The 24927-nt window shown below is 40.7% G+C and overlaps 1 protein-coding gene across 3 annotated transcripts in view; it reads left to right on the top strand.

Moving 5' to 3' along the window:
* RNF130 (ring finger protein 130) overlaps positions 1-24927 on the top strand; it is a 259424-nt gene that overhangs the window by 203534 nt on the left and 30963 nt on the right. Inside the window, exons 7-9 of one of the 3 annotated variants that reach the window (XM_040440813.1) lie at positions 9014-9218; positions 16494-16587; positions 23276-23471. In XM_040440813.1, the coding sequence (XP_040296747.1) occupies positions 9014-9218; positions 16494-16587; positions 23276-23291 (315 nt within the window). In that variant the 3' untranslated portion in view covers positions 23292-23471. Of the gene's footprint in view, positions 1-9013; positions 9219-10207; positions 10648-16493; positions 16588-23275; positions 23472-24927 lie in introns of those variants that run through there. The other 2 variants (XM_040440828.1, XM_040440821.1) reach the window with 2 other exon arrangements.

The raw sequence follows: 24927 nt of genomic DNA on the forward strand, positions 1-24927 counted from the left end.
CCACAGATCCCCCTCTCCATAACAGCGCCACCCACAGATCCCCCTCTCCATAACAGCGCCACCCACAGATCCCCCTCTCCATAACAGCGCCACCCACAGATCCCCCTCTCCATAACAGCGCCACCCACAGATCCCCCTCTCCATAACAGCGCCACCCACAGATCCCCCTCTCCATAACAGCGCCACCCACAGATCCCCCTCTCCATAACAGCGCCACCCACAGATCCCCCTCTCCATAACAGCGCCACCCACAGATCCCCCTCTCCATAACAGCGCCACCCACAGATCCCCCTCTCCATAACAGCGCCACCCACAGATCCCCCTCTCCATAACAGCGCCACCCACAGATCCCCCTCTCCATAACAGCGCCACCCACAGATCCCCCTCTCCATAACAGCGCCACCCACAGATCCCCCTCTCCATAACAGCGCCACCCACAGATCCCCCTCTCCATAACAGCGCCACCCACAGATCCCCCTCTCCATAACAGCGCCACCCACAGATCCCCCTCTCCATAACAGCGCCACCCACAGATCCCCCTCTCCATAACAGCGCCACCCACAGATCCCCCTCTCCATAACAGCGCCACCCACAGATCCCCCTCTCCATAACAGCGCCACCCACAGATGAATTTCATTCATGAAAAAGAATTATTAATAAAATCATTAAAAAAAAAGTATTTTAACCCCTTAACCGCCTCACGTCCGCCCATAGGATATAAACGTCCTATGTGGACGTCTATTTCTGACAGCACGTTTTAAAACGTCCTGTCAGAAATAGCAGCTGCACGCTAATCGTGCAGCTGCTGATCGGGTTGCCCGCTGTCAGTGACAGCAGGGCAACCCTAAGACAAGGCAGGGACAGTGCCCAGGTGTCCCTGCCTTCACGATCGCTGCAGACACAGCGCTCACCGAGCGCTGTGTCTGCAGAGCAGGAAGCGCTGTGCGCTTCCTGTTCCGGCCCGGCGGTCATGTGACCGCCGGGACCGGAGAGTGCAGGGGCTGTGTGAGGTCTCTCAGAGACCTCGATCAGCCCTGCTGTGAGGCTGTACAGCGCAGGATTGCTGCTGTACAGCCTCTATAGGGGTGCATTTGTCCTGTAACTGGGGCTACTATCTCAGCCCCAGTTACAGGAGAAATCAACTGTGAAAAAAAAAAAGAAAAAGTGAAGCAAATGTCCCCCAGAGGTCTTGTATGACCTTATGGGGGACGAAAAGTGTAAAAAAAAAATAAAGGGTTGAAAAAATAAAATAAAATAAAGTTTCACATGTAAAGTAAAAATAAAGTAAAATAGACATATTTAGTATTGCCGCGTCCGTAAAAACCAGCTCTATAAAAATATCACATGACCTAACCCCTCGGATGAACACCGTAAAAAATAAATAAAAAAAACTGTGTCAAAACAAGCAATTTTTGTCACCTTGCATCACAAAAGGTGCAACACCAAGTGATCAAAAACGCGTATGTCCCACAAAATGGTACCAATAAAATCGTCACCTCATCCCGCAAAAAATGAGCCCCTACATAAGAAAATCTCTCAAAAAATAAAAAAACTATAGCTCTCAGAACATGGACACATTAAAACATAATTTTTTGGTTTCAAAAATGCTATTATTGTGTAAAACTTTAATAAATGAGAAAAAGTATACATATTAGGTATCGCCACGTCCGTAACAATCTGCTCTATAAAAATGTCACTTGACTGAACCCCTCAGGTGAACGCTGTAAAAATAAATAAATAGAAACTGTGCTAAAACAACCAATTTTTTGGTCACCTTGCCCCATAAAGTGTTATATTGAATGATCAAAAAATCATATGTACCCAAAAATAGTACTAATAAAACTGGCACCTTATCCCCTAGTTTCCAAAATGGGGTCACTTCTTGGGAGTTTCTACTGTAAGGGTGCATCAGGGGGCTTCAAATGGGACATGGCATCTAAAAACCATGTGGAGTTCCTTTCCTTCTGCGCCCTGCCGTGTGCCCATACAGCAGTTTACGACCACATGTGGGGTGTTTCTGTAAACTGCAGAATCTGGGTAATAAATATTGAGTTTTGTTTGGCTGTTAACCATCGATGTGTTAGAGAAAAAAATTGATTAAAATGGAAAATCTGCCAAAAAAGTGAAATTTAAAAATTTGATCTCCATTTTCCTTTAATTCTTGTGGAACGCCTAAAGGGTTAACAAAGTTTGTAAAATCGGTTTTGAATACCTTGAGGGGTGTAGTTTCTACAATGGGGTCATTTATGGGGGTATCCACTATGTAGGCCCCACAAAGTGACTTCAGACCTGAACTGGTCCTTATAAAGTGGGTTTTGGCAATTTTCTTAAAAATTTGAAGAATTGCTTCTAAACTTCTAAGCCTTCTAACGTCCTAAAAAAATAAAATGACATTTCCAAAATGATGCCAACATAAAGTAGACATATGGGGAATGTTAAATAATAAATATTTTATGAGGTATCACTTTCTGTTTTAAAAGCAGAGAAATTGAAATTTAGAAAATTGCGATTTTTTTAAATTTTTGGGTAAATTTGGGATTTTTTCATAAATAAAGGTGAAATATTTTGACTCAAATTTATGACTATCATGAAGTACAATGTGTCACGAGAAAACAATCTCTGAATGACTTGAATAAAAAAAGGCGTTCCAAAGTTATTACCACATAAAGTGAGATATGTCCGTTTTGCTAAATTTGGCCTGGTCAGGAAGGGGGCAAAGGGCCCAGATGGGAAGTGGTTAAGGACCGGGCTCATTTTCACCTTAAGGACCAGGCCATTTTTTGGAAATCTGACCAGTGTCACTTTAAGTGCTCATAACTTTAAAACGCTTTGACTTATCCAGGCCATTCTGAGATTGTTTTTTCGTCACATATTGTACTTCATGACACTGGTAAAATGAAGTCAAAAAAATTATTTTTTTTTGCACAAAAAAATACCTAATTTACCAAAAATTTGGAAAAATTTGCAAATTTCAAAGTTTCAGTTTCTCTACTTCTGTAATACATAGTAATACCCCAAAAAATTGTGATGACTTTACATTCCCCATATGTCTACTTCATGTGTGAATTGTTTTGGGAATGATATTTTATTTTTTGGGGATGTTATAAGGCTTAGAAGTTTAGAAGCAAAACTTGAAATTTTTCAGAAATTTACAAAAACTAAATTTGTAGGGACCAGTTCAGGTCTGAAGTCGATTTGCGAGGCTTACATAATAGAAACCACCCAAAAATGACCCCATCTAAGAAACTACACCCCTCAAGGTATTCAAAACTGATTTTGCATACATTATTAACCCTTTAGGTGTTGCACAAGAGTTATTGGCAAATGGGGAGGAAATTTGAGAATTTAATTTTTTTGTCTAATTTTTCATTTTAACCCATTTTTTCCACTAACAAAGCAAGGGTTAACAGCCAAACAAGATTGTATCTTTATTGCCCTGACTGTGCCGTTTACAGAAACACCCAATATGTGGCCGTAAACTACTGTACGGCCACACAGCGGGGCGTAGAGGGAAAGGTGCGCGGTATGGTTTTTGGAAGGCTGATTTTTATGGACTGGTTTTTTGACACCATGTCCCATTTGAAGCCCCCTGATGCACCCCTAGAGGAGAAACTCCCTAAAAGTGACCCCATCTAAGAAACTACACCCCTCAAGGTATTCAAAACTGATTTTACATACGTTGTTAACCCTTTAGGTGTTGCACAAGAGTTATTGGCAAATGGGGATGAAATTTGAGAATTTAATTTTTTTGCCTAATTTTCAATTTTAACCCATTTTTTCCACTAACAAAGCAAGGGTTAACAGCCAAACAAGACTGTATCTTTATTGCCCTGACTCTGCTGTTTACAGAAACACCCCATATGTGGCCGTAAACTACTGTACGGGCACACAGTAGGGCGTAGAGTGAAAGGTGCGCCGTTTGGTTTTTGGAAGGCTGATTTTGCTGGACTGTTTTTTTGACACCATGTCCCATTTGAAGCCCCCCTGATGCACCCCTAGAGTAGAAACTCCATAAAAGTGACCCCATCTAAGAAACTACACCCCTCAAGGTATTCAAAACTGATTTTACAAACGTTGTTAACCCTTTAGGTGTTGCACAAGATTTAATGGAAAATAGAGACACAATTTCAAAATTTCAAATTTTTGGCAGATTTTCCATTTTAATATTTTTTTTCCAGTTACAAAGCAAGGGTAAACAGCCAAACAAAACTCATTATTTATGGCCCTGATTCTGTAGTTTACAGAAACACCCCATATGTGGTCGTAAACCGCTGTACGGGCACACGGCAGGGCGCAGAAGGAAAGGAATGCCATACGGTTTTTGGAAGGCAGATTTTGCTGGACTGGTTTTTTTGACACCATGTCCCATTTGAAGCCCCCCTGATGCACCCCTAGAGTGGAAACTCCAAAAAAGTGACTCCATTTTAGAAACTACGGGATAGGGTGGCAGTTTTGTTGGTACTAGTTTAGGGTACATATGATTTTTGGTTGCTCTATATTACACTTTTTGTGCAGCAAGGTAACAAGAAATAGCTTTTTTGGCACGTTTTTTTTTTTTGTTATTTACAACATTCATCTGACAGGTTAGATCATGGGGTAATTTTATAGAGCAGGTTGTCACGGACGCGGCGATACCTAATATGTATACATTTTTTTTTATTTATGTAAGTTTTATACAATAACTTAATTTTTAAAACCAAAAAAATGTTTTAGTGTCTCCATAGTCTAAGAGCCATAGTTTTTTCAGTTTTTGGGTGATTATCTTGAGTAGGGTCTCATTTTTTGCGGGATGAGATGACGGTTTGATTGGCACTATTTTGGGGTGCATATGACTTTTTGATCGCTTGCTATTACACTTTTTGTGACGTAAGATGGCAAAAAATGGCTTTTTTTACACTGTTTTTATTTTTATTTTTTTACGGTGGTCATCTGAGGGGTTAGGTCATGTGATATTTTTATAGAGCCGGTCGATACGGACGCGGCGATACCTAATATGTATACTTTTTTTTTATTTATGTAAGTTTTACACAATGATTTCATTTTTGAAACAAAAAAAAATCATGTTTTAGTGTTTCCATAGTCTAAGAGCCATAGTTTTTTCAGCTTTTGGGCGATTATCTTGAGTAGGGTCTCATTTTTTGCGGGATGAGATGACGGTTTGATTGGTACTATTTTGGCATACATGCGACTTTTTTGATCACTTTTATTACCTTTTTTGGGAAGTAAGGTGGGCAAAATTTCAATTTTCTCATAGTTTTTATTTTTCTATTTTTATGGCGTTCACCGTGCGGGGAAAGTAACATGACCATTTTATAGATCAGGTCGTTACGGACGCGGTGATACCTAATATGTGTAGTTTATTTTATTTTTTTAATTTTTATTCAGTGATAAATGTGTTTTTTTTATCTTAACTTTTTTCACTTTTTTTTTACATTTTTTGGACCCAGACCCGCTTGGTTCTTGAAGATCCAGTGGGTCTGATGTCTGTATAATACAGTACAGTACAATATATATTGTTCTGTACTGTATTTTACTTACACTGAACAGATCTATGCTTTCAGCATAGATCTGTTCAGCACCATGGACAGCAGGACGCCTGAGCAGGCGTCCTGTTGCCATGGGAACCCTCCCCGTCTGCTCAGAACTTCGCAGACGGAGAAGGGTAAGCACGGGGCTAAGGGGGGCTCTCTGGGGGCTCTCTCCCTCTCCATCGGGGGGCTGCAAAGGCACAGCAGCCCCCCGATGGAGAGGGAGGGAGCTCCCTGACCGATGACAGATAACTTTTTCCATACAGCGGTCCGTACGGACCGCGGTATGGAAAGGGTTAAACGGCTGACATCTGCACAGATGTCAGCCGTTTATACCAGGGTGCCAGCAATGTGCTGGCACCCTGGTATAACCACTAGAAGCCAACGATCATTCATGGGGAGGCGGGCGGGGGATCGCGATCCCGCCTGCCGCACCGCCTGCCTCCCGCAACGCCCCCACCGCCTGCGACACCCCCCCCATCAAATCATGCAGGGGGGGGTGAAAAATATAGATTATAGGCACTCAAAAGTTTCTGATCCCCGCGGTCAGGGACCGCGGGCATCAGAAACTGCAAAAAGCGCAGCAAACCGCAGGTCTGAATTGACCTGCGGTTTGCTGCGATCGCCGACACGGGGGGGTCACATCACCCCCCCTGGCGTTGTCACAGGATGCCGGCTGAAGGATTTCAGCCGAAATCCCGTTCCGTTTAACCCCTCGGGCGCCGGAATCCCGATTTAAAAGTTAGGACGTACCGGTACGTCCTTGGTCCTTAAGGACTCGGGAAATAGGGCGTACCGGTACGTCCTATGTCCTTAAGGGGTTAAAAGTATTTGGGCAAAAAGGCAGTTTCGGTTTCGGTTTTCGGTCAAGGGCATACTGAATTTTCGGTTTCGGACCAGAATTTTCATTTCGGTGCACCCCTACCCCTCGGCATTGTCGCAGAGTGCCTGCGGCGGTGATCGGAAATACACAGGGCGTACCTGTACACCCTGTGTCTTTAAGGACTCTGACATCAGGGCGTACCTGTACACCTTAAGCGGTTAAAGGGAACGTGTCATCAGAAATTGACCTATTGTTTAAATTTTTGGTGATTTTTGTTTGAATTATCAATGTCGCTATCTATATTTAAAAGGAACCTGTCACCAAGAAAATTCACTGTAAACTTCAGGCAGCATGTTATAGAGCAGGAGGAGCGGAGCAGAGTGATATATAGTTTTATGGGAAAGGATTTAGTATAACTTGTATTTTATACATTTAAATTCCTGCTCATTTGGGCTTTAAAGTCAAGGAGGCGGTCCTATCAGTGACTGACATCTATGTGTGTATACACAGTCATAGAGGGAAGACAGTCAATCAGTGATAGGACCGCCTCCTGGATTTCAAAGCCCAGAATGAGCTGGGATTTAGATGACTGAAATACAAGTTTTACTGAATCTTTTTTCATGAATCTATAATCTGCCTTTAGCTCAGACACCATGTTCAACATGATGGGTTCCCTTAAAAAAAATATTAAATCTAAAATTGTGCAGTTTTCACACTGACCAATAGTCATAATAATATTTTGAGACTTCCTGTGTTCTGTTTGGGTTTATTTTTCAGTAGCCATGGCATTATCATCACAGGCAGAATTACAATGACAGATAACACCTCTCACAATAGGTACCGGTAATATCACAGCTTACCTTCTCCCTCCTGAACACACAGAGCATGCCTAGAAAACTCTCCCATAGAATTCATTGGGGTCCCCTGCTGTCCATTGTATCTTTGGCCCATGTGACTGCTGTCAAAGAACAGGAAATCTTGACATATTTTATGTCTAGTGGCCAGGGTGATTTTAGAATTCGTTTTTAAATATAGATAGGGACATGGAAAAGTTTCTAAAAAGAAAAAAATCACAAATTCTTAAAGAAAAAAAAAGAAGTGATTTAAGCAATGGGTCATTATTCCAGTGACATGTTCCCCATGAAAGGATGAGTTTCACAAAAACAGCCATTAGAGCATATGAAGCTCTATATGCTATAGTAAAGAGCTGTATATTATCAAATTGTCACCATTGTACAACACACATACAGTGGCCACGTATAAGTTGTGAAAGAATGCCGTGTCACAGCAAAAAAACATCTTAGATTGGGCATGTATCATAATCATGGCGGACTGTTTGTAAAGAAATACTGCCCCTCCCCCCTGCAACTATACATTACCTATATTAGAAAAAGATTTGGGCTACATAAAAAATGAGTATCTTTGTAAATACATTGCATTATGTATAGTGTTACATAATTCAATTAGTATAGCCACAAGCTATATTCTTAATTGTAAAGGCTTCAGAGCTGAAATCTCCCAGAATTGCTTTCTTCCACAGTGTCTCCACCTCCTCACTTATTTATATGCAAACTATGGATGTATGATAGGTTGTTTAATAACTAGTAGTGCTTAGGTGGCGCATATGGTGATGTAACAAGGCAATTTTACATAGGACTGCATCTTACATTACTGGTATATTATCACGCTACACACAAAGCAAAAAAAGTAGTGATCTATCCCTTTGTTTCTTGTTGTGAGGGCTGCACCAGGCCCTGGCAGTTGTCTCCCTATAAGACCAGTCTTCTATTTCAGGAGCATCTTGGATGAGCTTTGCAGAGGATAAGAGTGCTTAATCTATCTCTCACACATCAAAGCCAGGGAAGGCAGCAGGAATATATAAATACCTGAGCACCACACAGGGCACATCCTGAGAGATGAGAAGAAGATAGAATGAGTAGTCTAGGCCTAATTACATGGCTCAACCCGCCGCATCTGCTGTGTATTCTTGTGCCGGGGTCCTTTCTCTTCATTTCCAGTACATTGAACCACTGGTTTTATTAACCTGGCAAAGTCAACCTTATTTGAAAAATGTCTGGTAAATGATAACGTTCTCCTTCTATGGACTTGAATGTCTGCAGAAGAACTGCAGCAAAACACTTTACATATGAGCAAAGTACATTCAAAGAATATACTAGAAACTTCTGAAGGAAAGAATGGATGTTTGGTATGCCCAAGTTCTGATTGATGAGTGGAAGGCCATAAAGTAAGATGCTGTGAAGACCTGCTGCCCCATTATACCATAAGTCTCTTACCCATGATGATGCCAGTAGGGTGGCTGTCTGTGTATTACATATGTTTTTAGCCCACCTTGCTATGTATATTTGCATATTTGCCAGCCGTCAGGATTGTACAGACTGCAGCATATGTGCTAATTTGAATTTAAAAGGGCATTTGTAGAGAAATACCCTTTTTTAATTAAAATATTGGTGAGAATGTCAAGCATAGAGCTATACCTGTTAGAAATATAAATTTGGTTTGATATTACCAGACGGGGTCCTCTCTTCTTTTGTCATATTGGTTCTTGATTTTCATTTGTTCTGGTTATTTGTCCTTTTTACATCTCTCTGATGTTGAGCTAGTCCGAAAAAAGATAAATTTGTATATTTTTTTTCTTTTCCAGACTAATGTGCCATGCAGCAATAATGTAGCATTTGATGTAGAGCGACTCACCAGGAGTCAACCAACTTCACGAGGAACTGCACCAAGCGACACAGTGGATGAGGGATCGCTGATTCTGGAATCTCTACGCTCTTCTGCGATATCACAGCTCCCACATGAGGGAGAGATCACTCCAAGGACAGGAGAAATCAACATAGCTGTCACAAGTAAGTCATAGCTAGGTCTGTCTGCATTGTCTACTGTATGTTATTGGCTGAGAATCCATTGTAACCACATTGTGATGTTGACATGTTTAGTAGAGGAGATGTCTTCATGCAAACCTCTGAACTTTGTTCTGTAATGGATTAAGACTTGATATTAATTCATTCCATAAGTGGCAGTAACTGACAGGCTTGCAGGCATAGAATCTGCTGGGAGACCTAGCAGTCAAGGAGCCCACCTCCGATGATGGGTGGGGGAGAGAGAAGTCAAGAGTGAGCAAGGGGAAAGGAAAACAATGAGAGAAGATGAAGACTGAGTGGAAATCAGAATATCTATAAGCTTTCCATGTCCTTGTGGATTTTTGGCCATTCCATGTTTTGCCATGGAGGCCTCATTGTTGCATGTCTGCTTTCTTAGTGTCTTATCAGGATGATATAACCTTGGAATATTCTTATAATGTGAAAAGGGTTATGGAAATATATTTTATATGAATATAACAGAGGAGTAGCATCTTTGTGACAGTATGAAAACTTGATCCCTCCTGAAACTCATTGGTTTCTGAAGAGAAAGTCATGTTAAGGTTTCATTATATATAATATTAGAACCAGTAAAGGATTTCTTCTTCTAGTATTCATCAATCTATACAAAACAAATCTATACAAAAACCTTGTGGCAGGCCTATATTTGCAGGAGGATTCATTGACACCATTGTTTGGTCTCAGAAGGTTTTCCTTCCCCCTATTTTCTGCATCCAGTCCTGTTTTAAGCTAAAACATGTAGGGAAAAATGGACCTTTGATACAGTTGTGTAAATGACGCTTAAAGTGAATGTCCATTCTTGAATACCATTTTGTTTAATCCAGATAGATTTAAAATTCTGCTCTGATTAATTTTTTGTTCAGTATGTCTTTATAGCATTTTGAAAGTTTATTTTCTAGAGCTCCTGATTCATTTGTACTCATACAGATAAATTATACAATTCAAGTTGCCTGCAGGCACCACTAGAGGGAGCTTAGGAGCTTACTGCTGCGTCTTATTGTCATGATAACTTCATCAACATGTTTTGACACCATAAACTTTGGCGGCAGATCGATTTAAATACGACATCATTGTCTGATCAGTGGGGGTTTGATACTGGGGCCTGCACCAATGCCTAGTATAAAAGAACCTTTTGGTGTTTTTCAAAACAAAATCCTTTTTTTGCATCTGCATAAAACGTCTGCATTGATGGAGTATAAGTACTTTCTACTAAAGCAAAGTGTTCTCATTTATTGGCTGCAAATAAACAATAATACCCTGGAAGAAGCAACTGCTGCCATGATCTTGTGTGTTGGTCCATGGAGAGCGTTTCCTTGGTATCTCCGTTAGTGACTGCAAATCTTTCAGTGTCTTTTTCTTCATTGCTATAAATACAACTGAAACTGGCCATACACCTTTAGTAGCTGTCGGTCTAACCACATGCATGCTCGACTCGGCAGAACTTATATTCGTTCTTAATGGGGAGAGTAGAGTAAGCCACTGTCAGACAACTCTTATCTTCCCTTAGAACAAAAAGATTGGCCATGTTAAATTCAACATGCCTGATGCACTTTTGTCCAATGAGGTCTGCTGAACGTATATCAGTCAAATGTCTAATACAGAATAGGTGGCCGGTCCAGCTGAAACTAGGGTGTTTAGCTGACATTTAATGTAATGTATATGGCCATCTTAAGGCCAGACACACACGAGCGAGTTCAATGCAATAAACTCGATGCGTGTGTCAGTGTAACGTACCTTTCTGACCTCCACTCCTCTGACAGGATTGCACTCCATTTTAATGGTTTATAATGCTGTGTGACCCTGAAATCTACTGAACTACACTGACATAATGCTGTCAGTGTAATACAATAGATTCCAGGACTCCTAAGGGTTACACAGCATTATAAACCAGTATAATGCTGTGCCATCCTCTCAGAACAGGAGCTCACTAACACACACTGCGAGTTTGTCGCACTGAACTCGCTTGTGTTTGTCTGGCCTAAAGGTGCTATCCATTTTCAGAAAGAAAAATTATAACAGCTAAAGCCAGTTATCCAGCACCCTAACACCCCCCCTGTTTTGTTTTTGTAACAGTTGCAACCAGTCAGTGGCTTTATCGGACACTTGTACTACTCATGGCGGTTAGTGTTAATGCCAGAAGTAAGGCATAGGACCACTGATTGGCTGCAACGGTCACATTGTAGACGCTTGTAAACCGAGACTGGGGTGACTGCCGGAACACCTGTGCTGTACGAGCAGGGGATTGAAGAGAGATTTTATTTTTATTTTTTAATATTTTTTTTGTCTGTATTGATTTGAGAAGCTGGATAAGTCCACCCAGTGGCATAGATAAATGTCTTCTGAGCTGTCATGGTGGCCTGAATACAAAAGTGTAAGGAAGAAATGGGACCTACTCTATGAATGGCTTTGTGCTGCTTCATACCAACCAATTTAAATACATTTAGTGCCAAGTAAGAAATAGCATTGTGCTCAGAAGTTGAGTTCTGAGCTCAAGATATTTTTCATGTTCTGAAATACAATTTTTCTATTATGTGCCAAACGCAATCTCTTATCTACACAACCCCATTATCATGATCTTCTGCATAACCTACCGCAGGTAAATTGAGGACTGTCAAATTCATTGTAATAATTTAAGGCTATTTTTCTACGTTCTGTATTACGGACACTCAGAGATTGGTCCTTGAAGAGGATCTGTTACTTCTCCTGACATGCCTGTAGTAAATGCTTGTATTCCTTTCCCTATAAAGAGCTGGAACATCATTGCTTGTGGCACTCCTCTGGTATTCCTGCTGGAAAAAAATACCCTAGTCCATAGGGTATGTTGGTAGGGTATATAGACTCTGTCAGAACTAATTGGACAGTGTCAGATTGTGTTAGGACATGCTCCCTTGATAAAGGGAATGGTAATGCACACTTGTCAAATTCCTGGAGGAACCACACAATGCAATTGTGAACATATATATGACTGTATGATACAACAGTAGCAGTCTAAAGCGCATTTCTGTAAAGCATTGATCTATAACCTATCCAGCTGTTGTTAAAACTACAACCCCCTACATGTCCTGACTGCCACGGCCAGTCATTTCATGCTAGGAGTTGTAGTTTTGCAGTAGCTTAAAGGAATTGTCCAGGAAATAAAAGAAATACAGTCATGTGAAAAAATTAGGACACCCTTTGAAAGCATGTGGTTTTTTGTAACATTTTTAATAAATGGTTATTTCATCTCCGTTTCAACAATACAGAGAGATTAAAGTAATCCAACTAAACAAAGAAAACTGAAGAAAAGTCTTTTCAAGATCTTCTGTAAATGTCATTCTACAAAAATGCCTATTCTAACTGAGGAAAAAGATAGGACACCCTCACATGTATTCCCTCTTAAATTGGCTCAGATCTCACACAGGTATATCACACCAGGTGCACATAATTAGTAGATCGTTACTCTGCATGTTGAATGAGGCTTGCCCTATTTAAACCTCAGACATTTAGTTTGGTGTGCTCCTGACTGTTGAAGTGAGAGTGAGCACCATGGTGAGAGCAAAAGAGCTGTCAGAGGACTTCAGAAAAAAGATTGTAGCAGCCTATGAGTCTGGGAAGGGATTTAAAAAGATCTCAAAAGATTTTGAAATCAGCCATTCCACTGTCCGGAAGATAGTCTACAAGTGGAGGGCTTTCAAAACAACTGCCAACATGCCCAGGACTGGTCGCCCCAGCAAGTTCACCCCAAGAGCAGACCGCAAGATGCTAAAAGAGGTATCCAAAAACCCTAAAGTGTCATCTCGAGAACTACAGCAGGCTCTGGCTACTGTTGATGTAGAAGTACATGCCTCTACAATCAGAAAGAGACTGTACAAGTTTAACTTGCATGGGAGGTGTGCAAGGAGGAAACCTTTGCTTTCCAAGAGAAACATCGAGGCCAGACTGACATTTGCCAGCGATAAAGTTGACAAAGACCAGGACTTCTGGAATAATGTTCTTTGGACAGATGAGTCCAAAATTGAATTATTTGGACACAACAGCAGAGGACATGTTTGGCGTAAACCAAACACAGCATTCCAAGAAAAGAACCTCATACCAACTGTGAAGCATGGAGGTGGAAGTGTCATGGTTTGGGGCTGCTTTGCTGCAGCAGGACCTGGTCAGCTCACCATCATAGAATCCACGATGAATTCTACTGTGTATCAGAAGGTGCTTGAAGAACATGTGAGACCATCAGTTAGAAAATTAAAGCTGAAGCGGAACTGGACCATGCAACATGACAATGACCCAAAACATACTAGTAAATCAACCAAAGATTGGCTGAAAAAGAAGAAATGGAGAGTCCTGGAATGGCCAAGTCAAAGTCCAGATTTGAATCCCATTGAGATGCTGTGGGGTGACTTGAAAAGGGCTGTACGTGCAAGAAACCCCTCAAACATCTCACAGCTGAAAAAGTTCTGCATTGAGGAGTGGGGTAAAATTTCCTCAGACCGATGTCGAAGACTGGTAGATGGCTACAAGAACCGTCTCACTGCAGTTATTTCAGCCAAAGGAGGTAACACTCGCTATTAGGGGCAAGGGTGTCCTATCTTTTTCCTCAGTTAGAATAGGCATTTTTGTAGAATGACATTTACAGAAGATCTTGAAAAGACTTTTCTTCAGTTTTCTTTGTTTAGTCGGATTACTTTAATCTCTCTGTATTGTTGAAACGGAGATGAAATAACCATTTATTAAAAATGTTACAAAAAACCACATGCTTTCAAAGGGTGTCCTAATTTTTTCACATGACTGTATAGTAAATGTTTCAGCGGGTAAAAAGAAGTGAAAAAAGGTATACTGACTTCAACTACAACTCCTGGATGCCCGGTTCACCGCCATTCTCTGCTTCCTGTTGCAACCATGAAATCCTGACGCAGAGACTTATAACCGTTGTGTCGAATGACTGCTAGGGGAAGTTTGGTGCATACGCTGCTGAGGAAATTTAGCATTACATATCAACCTTTCAGATGAATGAGCCCACCAGAGCAGTGGCCATTCTGGTTCATAGAGGAGGGTCCCAAGTGGTGGACTCTTAATAGGCATTTTGTAGTGGGACGGTTACTTAAAAAGTCACAAGTTGGAGCTCACCGCCTTTAAAAGTAGACAAAAAGTATGAAGAAATGTAAGTCTTTGGGTTGGATAACGAATTCTGGACTTTGTGTTCTCTTGATCTTCTGCATGTGATGACCACTAATGTTGTGCTTATGGCATATAAATTGCATTGTCCGCGCCACACTACTGCGCTACCATTGCGTGTCTTCACATTTTCCGGCATTCTGTCGATTTTATTCAGCTAGTGCTTGGACTTGTGTGATAAATTAAACAAAATAATAAATAAAAAAAATCTCCTCCCAAAATGGCAAAATATATAGGTACTGTAAGGGTTAATGTACATGTTGTGCTGTGCAAGTTGCTGAGGATTTTTGTGCTGCTAATCTACAGTGTAACACAGTACCAGTTAAGTAGATGAAATTTCCAAAAATGTCTGCTCCTAAATTGACCTGCATTTTAGATTATAAAACCTGCAATATGTCAATTTGATGCAGAAAAGCTCCATTGACTTCAGTAGAGTGGATATTTTCTGCATGAAAACCGCATAAATACGTTTCATTGCAGGTTTAACCCATATACGCAAAAAAAATCCACAAATTCTAAGTAAAAAAACAAACACCTTTTTAATCAAATAGAAATCTCTGTACTCCCCTACTTCTGTAGCCTGCTCCCATGCCAGTCTGTGTAGAACATGTCTTCCTGCAATGACATGTTGTCTCATGTTACCACTGAATCAATGCTACAAAGGAAATCCACATGATTTGGTGCAGATTTGCCACTTCTCATCAATTGTTGTGGAAGATTTTCACAGCAGTTCCGCAACGTGTACAGCTACCATAAATTGGGTTACAGCGATGGTTTGCTGATGATATGAGATATTGACCCTTTTTCTGTTTGGTCTGTGTTGCGCTTTTTTTGCAAAAGTGACAATAGAGGGTACAGTTATATTGGTTATATTGGACTATTGAATGTCACTTTGTTATTAATAAAACTTGCTGAGAAAATGACACTTGTTCATCAGAGACTATAATAAAAAAAAAAGTGGCAACCAACTTGCCGCAAAACTTAGAAATGCCCATATCTCTGTAAGGCTCTGTTCACATGATGAATGCCAGTGGTGCCTGTCAGACCCCATAGACCTATAATGGGGCCAGGCCGGTTACACCAGGATGTCCACTGTTTTGATGGGATAAATGTAATTGAAATACCTATTTTATCTGTCATAGGAAGAAACTTCGCAGCACTCCACAACATCAAGTGAAAAAGGGGACTTTATTTACCCATATCTATGCGGCTTTTCAGTCTTCTCACAGGACTTTTCTCAAGGACTGAGAGGACTGAAACGTTGCATAGATATGGGTGAAAAAAGTCCATTGTGGGATCCTTGGTCAAGGCCGTATACACTGGCACCCATTTCCTTAACCTTATTAGAGTAGTGCTGCCTTTTTTCTTAGTTTTTGTATTTTATCTGTTAGATATGCTATGCTGGCTCCTTATGGACACACAGTTGTGAACAGAGACTTTGTGAAAGAAGCAATTACCAAACTCTAAGCGGTTCTAACTTCTGATTTACTATTATATAGTCAGTTGTGCATATTGGATAAAATGATAAAATTTGTTTTGTTGTTGAATGAAACATGATTACTATCAATTAATGGTGTGGAGCTCCTGAAATGACCTAATTGTAGGATCTGTGGTAAATAACATAGTTTCCTGACATAGGTATTTTGTGTATGTACCGCAAATTATCTAACAGGTTCTTTCCTCATGTGTGCTGCCTTTAACCTACAGAAATGAGTTTTGTGTGATTTATTAAATGGAATAACCTGTTGTCTACTAAGAAACAAGTATGTCGGCCACGTGTGACCTCCGCCCTGTTACCTGCTCGCCTCCACTCACTGATCTCTACACTCATAATTTTTCAGTCTGTCCTGACTCCTACTGTTGTCTTTTCTGCATACAGTGTCTGCTAATTCTCCTATGTTCTTTCTCCAACAAGTAACTCTACTAATCTCGGCTTTCCAACCTTGCCGGTCAGCTCAGTCCTGTGGTGTGGCCCCAAAAAGCCGCCCCTTCTTCTTGTTCCTTTCAGCCTTTGGGCATGGGAGTGATGTGTTGGCCTTGCTGCTGAAATTGCTGTCGAGAGTGACTCCCTCCCATTTCCTTTGTCAACAGAAGAATGGTTCATTATTGCCAGCTTTGGCCTTCTCAGCGCCCTTACACTGTGCTACATGATCATCAAAGCCACGGCTAGCTTGTATGCCACAGAGTAAGTAACAATGTCTTTCTCTTTTATATATTTTCTGTTTATTGCTAAGACACTTCGATTCCATTTACACAGCAGCCAATATTTGACAGTGTGACACACAAAGCTGATTTTGTTTGTTGAGTCCAGTTGAAGGCATCTGTTCTTCGTTTCTGCCGTTCCTCGTAGAGTATTGGTCGTCAGAAAAGATACTATTCTGCCAACAGTACTGCATAACTGCCATCCCACTTTTCTTTGGGTCAGTGTAGACAACGTTGGGACCCACTCAGTGTTGGGACTCAATCCAGTTGTTACATAGGTCAGTTTAAAGGAGGAGGCTGGCTGTCAAAGTTGAAGACACCTACCATGGTTTTTCATATCATTAGTAAAATAAAAGCAGGTGTTGGGGTGTCAAGTCAAGAAAGCGGTTTTCTTTATATCCTTTCTCAACTTTTATCATTGTCCTCCAACATACCAGCCAGGGATCACTTCCATGGTAATGGATGATGGAAACATCTGTTCCTTATGAACCAATATTTTGTGCAGCAGTGGACTATTTGAGAGGTTAATCCACTGTGCCGATACAGGATTAAACTAAAAGAACACTAGACATTCCCAAAGTTTTCTGTGTACAGTATTGCAAAAATGTTGTACACAAAAATATGATCACTATACTCATCTGAAAGGGTGAAATACAGTTTTGCGTTCTTACAACAGAACACATTTGATCAAAAACCCCAACTGGGTTTATTCCTCATTTTAGGATTGTGACTAGGACCATGAAAATCATTGTTTTCCACCCCTGTGGGTAACTCCAGTTCCAAAACCACTGTGTATAGCACATGTGTAATCTAAAATTATCAGCTTGTTACCTATCATCAGTGCAAGCTCTTGGTATAGGGTTAGAGGAATAGCCAGATAATGGTTGACCAAAGTTATTGTGTGTTGAGATGCAAGGAACCAAGAATCCCTTATAAAGGGTGCTACACTTTGGGCAGTCACTTCTTGTGAAAGGGTCCCTTGTAAATTTTTGCTTTTTACAAAGTGACCCCTGCTGGAATCCACAGAAATCAGCTGTAATCTGTGGGAAGCATGTAAGTGTTCAGTATCCCTAAAGCGCCACCTCAAGGAAAACTGAGAATTACACAGTGTCCATTCAAACCATTGAGTTGTCTGTGTAATGCAAGATGAGACAAGTCCTACAGAGTCAGTCGCTCTTTGTAACTGTTCTCCACTCTGGCCAATGATGAAGATGAGCACCATGTCTATTAACTCAAAATTCCCTAACTGGATATATTTAGGATTTTACTGGATGAAGCTAAATTTTGCGCATGGTTAGAAGCAAGGAATAATTTCCTCAGATCCATCCACTATCATACTTTGGTCCCCCTATGTGTGTATACAAATTGTGATTGATCGCAAAAAAAGCACATGCAGGATGCAGTCTGTGACAAGCCATCTACAAAAGAAGGGCCCCTGACATTCCCTAAACCTCTGTGGTAGAAGACCATGCGAGGATCAGATAATGGAGGCCTGCACAAGTCAAAGAGATCTCTACAAAATGGTGAAGACGGACTGAGGTGGGGTGAGGACTTTGGGCTGAGATATCTGATGGCCACACACCCGCCACTATAATGAAACGAGGAATAAACCCAGTGGGATTTTTACAGTAGTATATTTTTTTATGCATTAGGTTGCAATGCTGTGCTTCAGTCTTTAGTGCTGGAACTTTTTAGTTTTACCGTTCTACACATTCCAACATGTAACATTTGTTAGCTATCCATGGGATAGGTGTTAAATGTTAGATTTGACTACAGGGACTCCAACCAATTGCTACAGCAAGGGGCCTAGGTTCCCCATGTCAAAGGATTAGTGTGGAGCAGTGGCTAGGTATGTATCCGGTCACTTCATACAATCCTATTGGAGGGGTGGAAAAAGCCAGGTGTGAGCGCTTGTGCAGAACTCTCCAAGCTGATGCTAAAGGTCAGTGAGGGTGAACCTTTTGGAGGCGGAGTGCCCAAACTGCAATCTAAAATCCACGTATTTATCGTAAAGTGCCAACGTGGCAATTTAACCTGAATACCAATATAGTATATCTTTCATCGACTTCATCATTTAGCTATAATAGCCTGCCTACATTCAGTGCGCTGCCTGTGCTGTTCATAGCGCACCCTGCGCTGATAAATGGCAGGGAAAGTCTAAGGCCTACTGGTACACCATAGACTTTTTCCAGGGTGCGGATGCCCACAGACAGAGCTTAGAGTGCCCCCTCTGGCACTCGTGCCATAGGTTCGCCACCACTGCTATAGGTGATTATTTTACTGCTGGGATACCCCTATAATGCTACTGTGGATTAGAAATCGGCAGAGACATCTGGTTTTTATGGTCATGCTGTGTTTATTTCATGTCATTTGCTTTTAAAAATAGTTTCCATCTTAACATGTAGCAGTTACTGTTTCTATAATTTCCAGTATCCAGACCAATACAATTTCGATTCATTCCTTTAAATGCTGGCAGGAAATATCGCTCCTGCTTGAAATCCATTATTCTGAAACCTGCCTACTAAACAAGTGGTGTCCTATATTCAGGGCACTAAGAAGGTTCTCATTGAGCATTCAAATGAATGCATGCACATTTTCTGTATTAATGCACCCTCCCTTGTGGCTGCTCTATGGCTTCATTTTCCTCAGTGTCTGTCATCCATGAGTTATGATCCTTGCTGGCTTGCAGCTCTTATGATGAACTAGATCAAGTCCATCAGACCTATTATATTGAAGGATCAATACATTGCACTGAATAAGATCTCTTTCTGAGCGCCTGCACTGTAATGAAATGAGCTGTCCATACAGATAAGAGTCATGCTGTCAGTAAAGCCATTTTAAAGTGGATCATTAACATTAAATATGATAGTGGTTTAACATCATCTGTATTGCCTGCAGTGAGCATGATCATTTTAAAGTCCACCTGACAAGGCCATTTTTGGAGAAAATTGTTCTGTGGCAATGCACGTGGAAGATCTGTCAGATGTATGGTTTGATTATTTTAATGGTGTCAAATCACTTCACAAAATGGCCGTCTCCACTTGAAGGAGGTAGCAAATTCTAAGGCTCTGTTCAGGATATGCCTGCCTTTTTCCACAGCATGTGAATAGGATATGAAATACTCAGTTGACTTGCATTGTAGGCAAATTGTCAACAAATTTGATTAGAATTTTAGGCAATGCCGAAATCCTCACCAGACCCCAAGCATTTGACCTAATAGGTCTGATGGAACTGCATTTATAATGTAACCCCCAGCCCGTTGTGAGTCCATTCTGATCTTATGCAGAAATGCACAGTTTTAATCATTTTTTTATTACATTTTTGACAGACTTTTTAGTGGTGTTTCATTTATTGCAAATGTAGCATGCATTATTTCTAGAAATGGAGAAGCCTATTGGAAACACACGATATCCAGAGCATGGCGTGGTTTGAACAAAAATACCAACAAACCACTACGAAATGCACTGCTTGCAGTGCATTTTAAAGAGCATCTGTCAGCAGGCTGAACCCTATTAAATCAGACATACTGCCTGGCAGGGTGGCTCCTGCCAAGTAAAACAACCTCTTTCTTGTTCAAAAAAGTGGCCCAGTTTTGGAGAATTAAGTCTTTGATCTCTTATGCTAATGAAGGCTTCCATGCTCCGAGGAACGGGTCTAACCCCTTGGAGCACTGCAGTTCCTCCACCTACACTCCACCCATCCTCCACTAGGCATCCTCACTGTCCTCCTTGTTTGGCCCTGTGATCCCATGCATGCATCGATCACTCTTTAATTGGCGCATACGCCGTACATCTCATTCAGCTTTCCCTGATACTGAGATGTACTGCACATGCACGGATTAAAGATTTGCCAGCACATGCAAAGGCTGCTCCAAAAATCTGAAAGGAGCTGTTAAAAACTGCATGAATATGGCACGAAAAATTTGGCATTTTTCTGAAGACCACTGCGTGTAAAACTACCTGCAAAAACACCATGAAATTCCTGGTTTATTTTTTAAAGACCGCATGCCTCTACACAAGTTTCGGGGCACAATGCATTATCCTGTGCATGAGCCAATATACAGTTCCTATATATACCAGTAGTATTAGAATCTCTGATATCATTTCAGCCTGTGTGATATTCAAATTCCAACTATTTCATAAGAAACATGTAGGAAGCCATTTATACCAATGCTGCCGCAGGCAACGCCTGTAAAGCATTATATGTTCTATGGTTATATCTGAATCCTTACATTTGTAACAGGCAGTTTTTGAGAACTTGCTAGAGCTCTGTTAGATAGCTCTGGTACAGTCTTTCCACATTGACTTGTACTACACATCCCAGCATGTTCTGCATTGCAAAGCACTGTGTGACTGATCAGCCAATAATAGCTGCATTTCTTACTGTTTATTCTCCCAGTAGGCACTTGGTACTGCTGACTGTGTGCACAGGACCAAGCTGGGCTGACAGCTCGAAAAAAAACTGCCTGTGGCTAATGAAGATATATTGTCTAATGCCTTTTGATACCCCATTTATTGGATAAGTTACATAATATTATCACAAGAGATTCTATACCTTCTGCACATAATTACTGTCACATACAGTGCCTTGCAAAAGTATTCACTCCCCCTTGACTTTTTTTTCATATTTTGGTGCCTCACAACCTGGAATTAACATGCATTGTTTGAGGATTTGCATCATTTAATTTACAGAACATGCCCACAACTTTGGAGATGTTTTATTTTATTTTATTTTTTGGGAAGCAAACAACAAATAGGACAAAATAACAGGAAAAGTCAATGTGCATAACTATTCACCCCCCTAAAGTCAATACTTTGTAGAGCCACCTTTTTCTGCAATCACAGCTCAAGTCGCTTTGGATAAGTCTCTATAAGCTTGCCACATCTTACCACTGGGATTTTTGCCCATTCCTCCATGCAAAACTTCTCCAGCTCCTTCAAGTTGGATGGTTTGCGCTTGTGAACAGCAATCTTTAAGTCTGATCACAGATTTTCAGTTGGATTGAGATCTGGGCTTTGACTAGGCCATTCCAACACATTTACATGTTTCCCCTTAAACCACTCAAGTGTTGCTTTAGCAGTGTGTCTGGAGTCATTGTCCTGCTGGAAGGTGAACCTCCGACCTAGCCTCAAATCACGCAGAGTGGTACAGGTTTTGCTCTAGGTAGGATATCCCTGTATTTATCACCATCCATCTTTCCCTTAATTCTGACCAGTTTCCCAGTCCCGGCTGCTGAAAAACATCCCCACAGCATGATGCTGCTGGGTTTGCGCCAGACATAGTGTTTTTTTGGCCAAAAAGTAAAATTTTTGTCTCATCAGACCAGAGCACCTTCCTCCATACATTTTGGCAGTCTCCCACATGCCTTTTTGCAAACTCACAACATCCTTTTTTTTTTTTTTTTTTCTGAAAGTAATAGCTTTCTTCCGACCACTCTGTCATAAGCCCAACTCTATGGAGCGTATGGCTTATTGTTGTCCTGTGTACAGATACTTCAGTCTCTGCTGTGGAACTCTGCAGGTCCTCCAGGGTTACCTTAGGTCTCTGTGCTACCTCTCTGATTAATGCCCTCCTTGCCCGGTCCGTGAGTTCTGGTTAGTGGCCGTCTCTTGACAGGTTTGCTGTTGTGCCATGTTCTTTCCATTTGGTTATGATAGATTTGATGGTGGATCATCAAAGATTTGGAGATTTTTTTATAACCTAACCCTGACTTGTACTTCTCAACAACATTGTCCCTTACTTGTTTGGAGAGTTCCTTGGTCTTCATGGCAGTGTTTTGTTAGTGATGCCTCTTGCTTAGGTGTTGCAGCCTCTGGGGCCTTTCAAAAAAGGTGTGTATATGTAATGACAGATCATGTGACACTTAGATTGCACACAGGTGGACATTATTTCACTAATTATGTGACTTCTGAAGGAATTGGTTGCACCAGAGCTTTTTATGGGCTTCCTAACAAAGGGGGTGAATACATACGCACATGACAATTTTCAGTTTTCTATTTTTAAACAATTTTTTATTTATATATTTTTCTCATTTCACTTTACCAACTTAGACTATTGTGTTCTGATCCATCACATAAAATTCAGATTAACAAAATATTGAATTTAAAGGGAACCTGTCACCTCTACTATGCTACGCTCACTGAGCGTTTCTAAATATTCATTGTGTTACCCTAAACATATAAATTACACTTTTAATTTCATTTGCAGACCAATTCAATAAATATTATGCATTTTTGTACTTCCCACCTTTTATGCAAATTAACATAAGAGTCATATCTTACTTGTGTGACCAGAGAAGAGTCATATTTTCAAGCTCTGACTCATCTCAGGTTAATTTGCATATGTATCAAATCAGTTTTTTAACACAATAAAAGCACACAGAGCTATGGGGACTGGGTATTGCGGATGTGCTAGCGGCCATCTAGCAACCCATGTCCTCAGCTCTATACCCAAAATCCAGGTGACAGGTTCCCTTTAAGGCTGTAATGTAAAAAAATATTTAAAAAGTCAAGGGGGGTGAATACTTTTGCAAGGCACCATATGTGGGTGCTCCCTTCCACTTTTAGTATTATGCATTATAGAATATACAAATTTGAACCATCTTTTATTGTGTATGTTTTACAAATTGTCTCTTCTTTCTCTTACACTTTTTTTCTGTGCTCACTTTGCAGAGTGGAATGGGCATGAAAGGGCGCTTTCTGAAGAGGACAAGACAAGTGTTTTTTGTTTTGTTTTTTCACACACCATTTAACAACCTGAAGATGAATTTGTTTTTAATAAGTCTTTTGTGTATTTTTCTTATGATTCCTTTCTAGTGCCAAATCTTCATTAAACATGTAAATTGAAAAATAAAGAATTCTATTAAGATATGAGGGTTTGGGTGTTCATTTACTTTTAATGAAGGAGTAGTAAGCAATTCTAGAAGACATACAAGCACGTCAATCAAATTTATTTACTTTTAAAGGCTATGTATACCTCCGGAGGCAATTTTGTTCATGATTGCATTTTACTCATTTTGAGCTAAAAATCATTTTTTCATTTGGTCTTATTAAAAATATTGCGCTCTTCTGTCACAAAATTGTGAACTGTTTTTCTAGCTTTGTGAATGGTACTTTCACATTGTGCTGGTCATCTTATAAACCTTATCTCTAAATTACTAAAAGGTCATAAACACTTATTTAAGCCACATTCTTATCAATAAGACAAGAATTGAGGTATAATGAGTGTTTACGAGGTCAGAGATAAGGAGTCTTCAGCTGAGCTGCCTGACGGAACGAAGTGGAAATTCAGAGCCTGCTACTACTGAAACTGAAGGCCGCACAGAAACAGAGGTTCGACCTTTTTAATAAAGACCAATTGAAAAAATGAATTTTAGCGCAAAATTAGTTCAACACAATAATAAGAAATAACCTTTAAAGTGTGTGTTTAACCTTAGCTAATATTTATAGGATATGTGCACGTTTTTGGATATTCACCTTATATAGCACAGAGGCTGAAGTTGTGCTATGTTTCTAATTTCTATCTTTCTTCTTTTATTGTACTTGCTTTCTCTGATATGCTTGCATGTGTGGTACTGTAAGTTCAAAGAACAGTGGGCCCTCCTATGATACATGCTCTTTCTGCCCCTCTACCTTCTTTTAATTTTGAAAGACACACCACTGTCTAAGGCCTCAGAGCTGACTATGCATATCACAGCAGAAACCAAGCCATGAGGAGGAAAAACTGCCTGCATATCTTTGTCTTTGAGACAGCTCAGTGTGGAGGCACAAATCTGGAGGAGGGTTCCCAAGAGTGATCTTAAATGGAAGAAGTTTGGAACTAGGACTCTTACTAGAGCTACAGTACTGTAGCTGCCACACCAAACTAAGTAATCGGAGGAGAAGGGCCTTGTAAGAGAGATGACCAAGAATCCAATGGTCACCCTGGCAAATAATCTGTGTGCAGTTTGGAGAAACTTCCAGAAGGTCAACCATCACTATAGCACTCCACAAGAAAGAAACCTCTTCTCAGTAAAAGACACATTCAAGCCCATCTGGAGTTTTCAAATAAGCACAAGATTCTCTAGTCTGATAAGACCAAAACGGAACTTTTTGACCTCAATTAAGCATCATGTCTGAAGCAAACCAGGCACTGCTCATCACCTGTGTTGTGGACCTCTGACTGGGCTAAAGGTTCACCTTCCAACAAGACAGTGACCCTAAGCACACAGCCAAGACAGCACAGGAGTAGCTTAGGGAGAACTCTGAATCTCCTTCAGTAGCCGAGCCAGAGTCCTGACTTGAACCCAGTTGAACATCTTTGAAGAGACTTGCAAATGGCTGTC

Source organism: Bufo bufo, chromosome 1 (assembly GCF_905171765.1).
Source record: "Bufo bufo chromosome 1, aBufBuf1.1, whole genome shotgun sequence".
Lineage (NCBI taxonomy): Eukaryota > Metazoa > Chordata > Amphibia > Anura > Bufonidae > Bufo > Bufo bufo.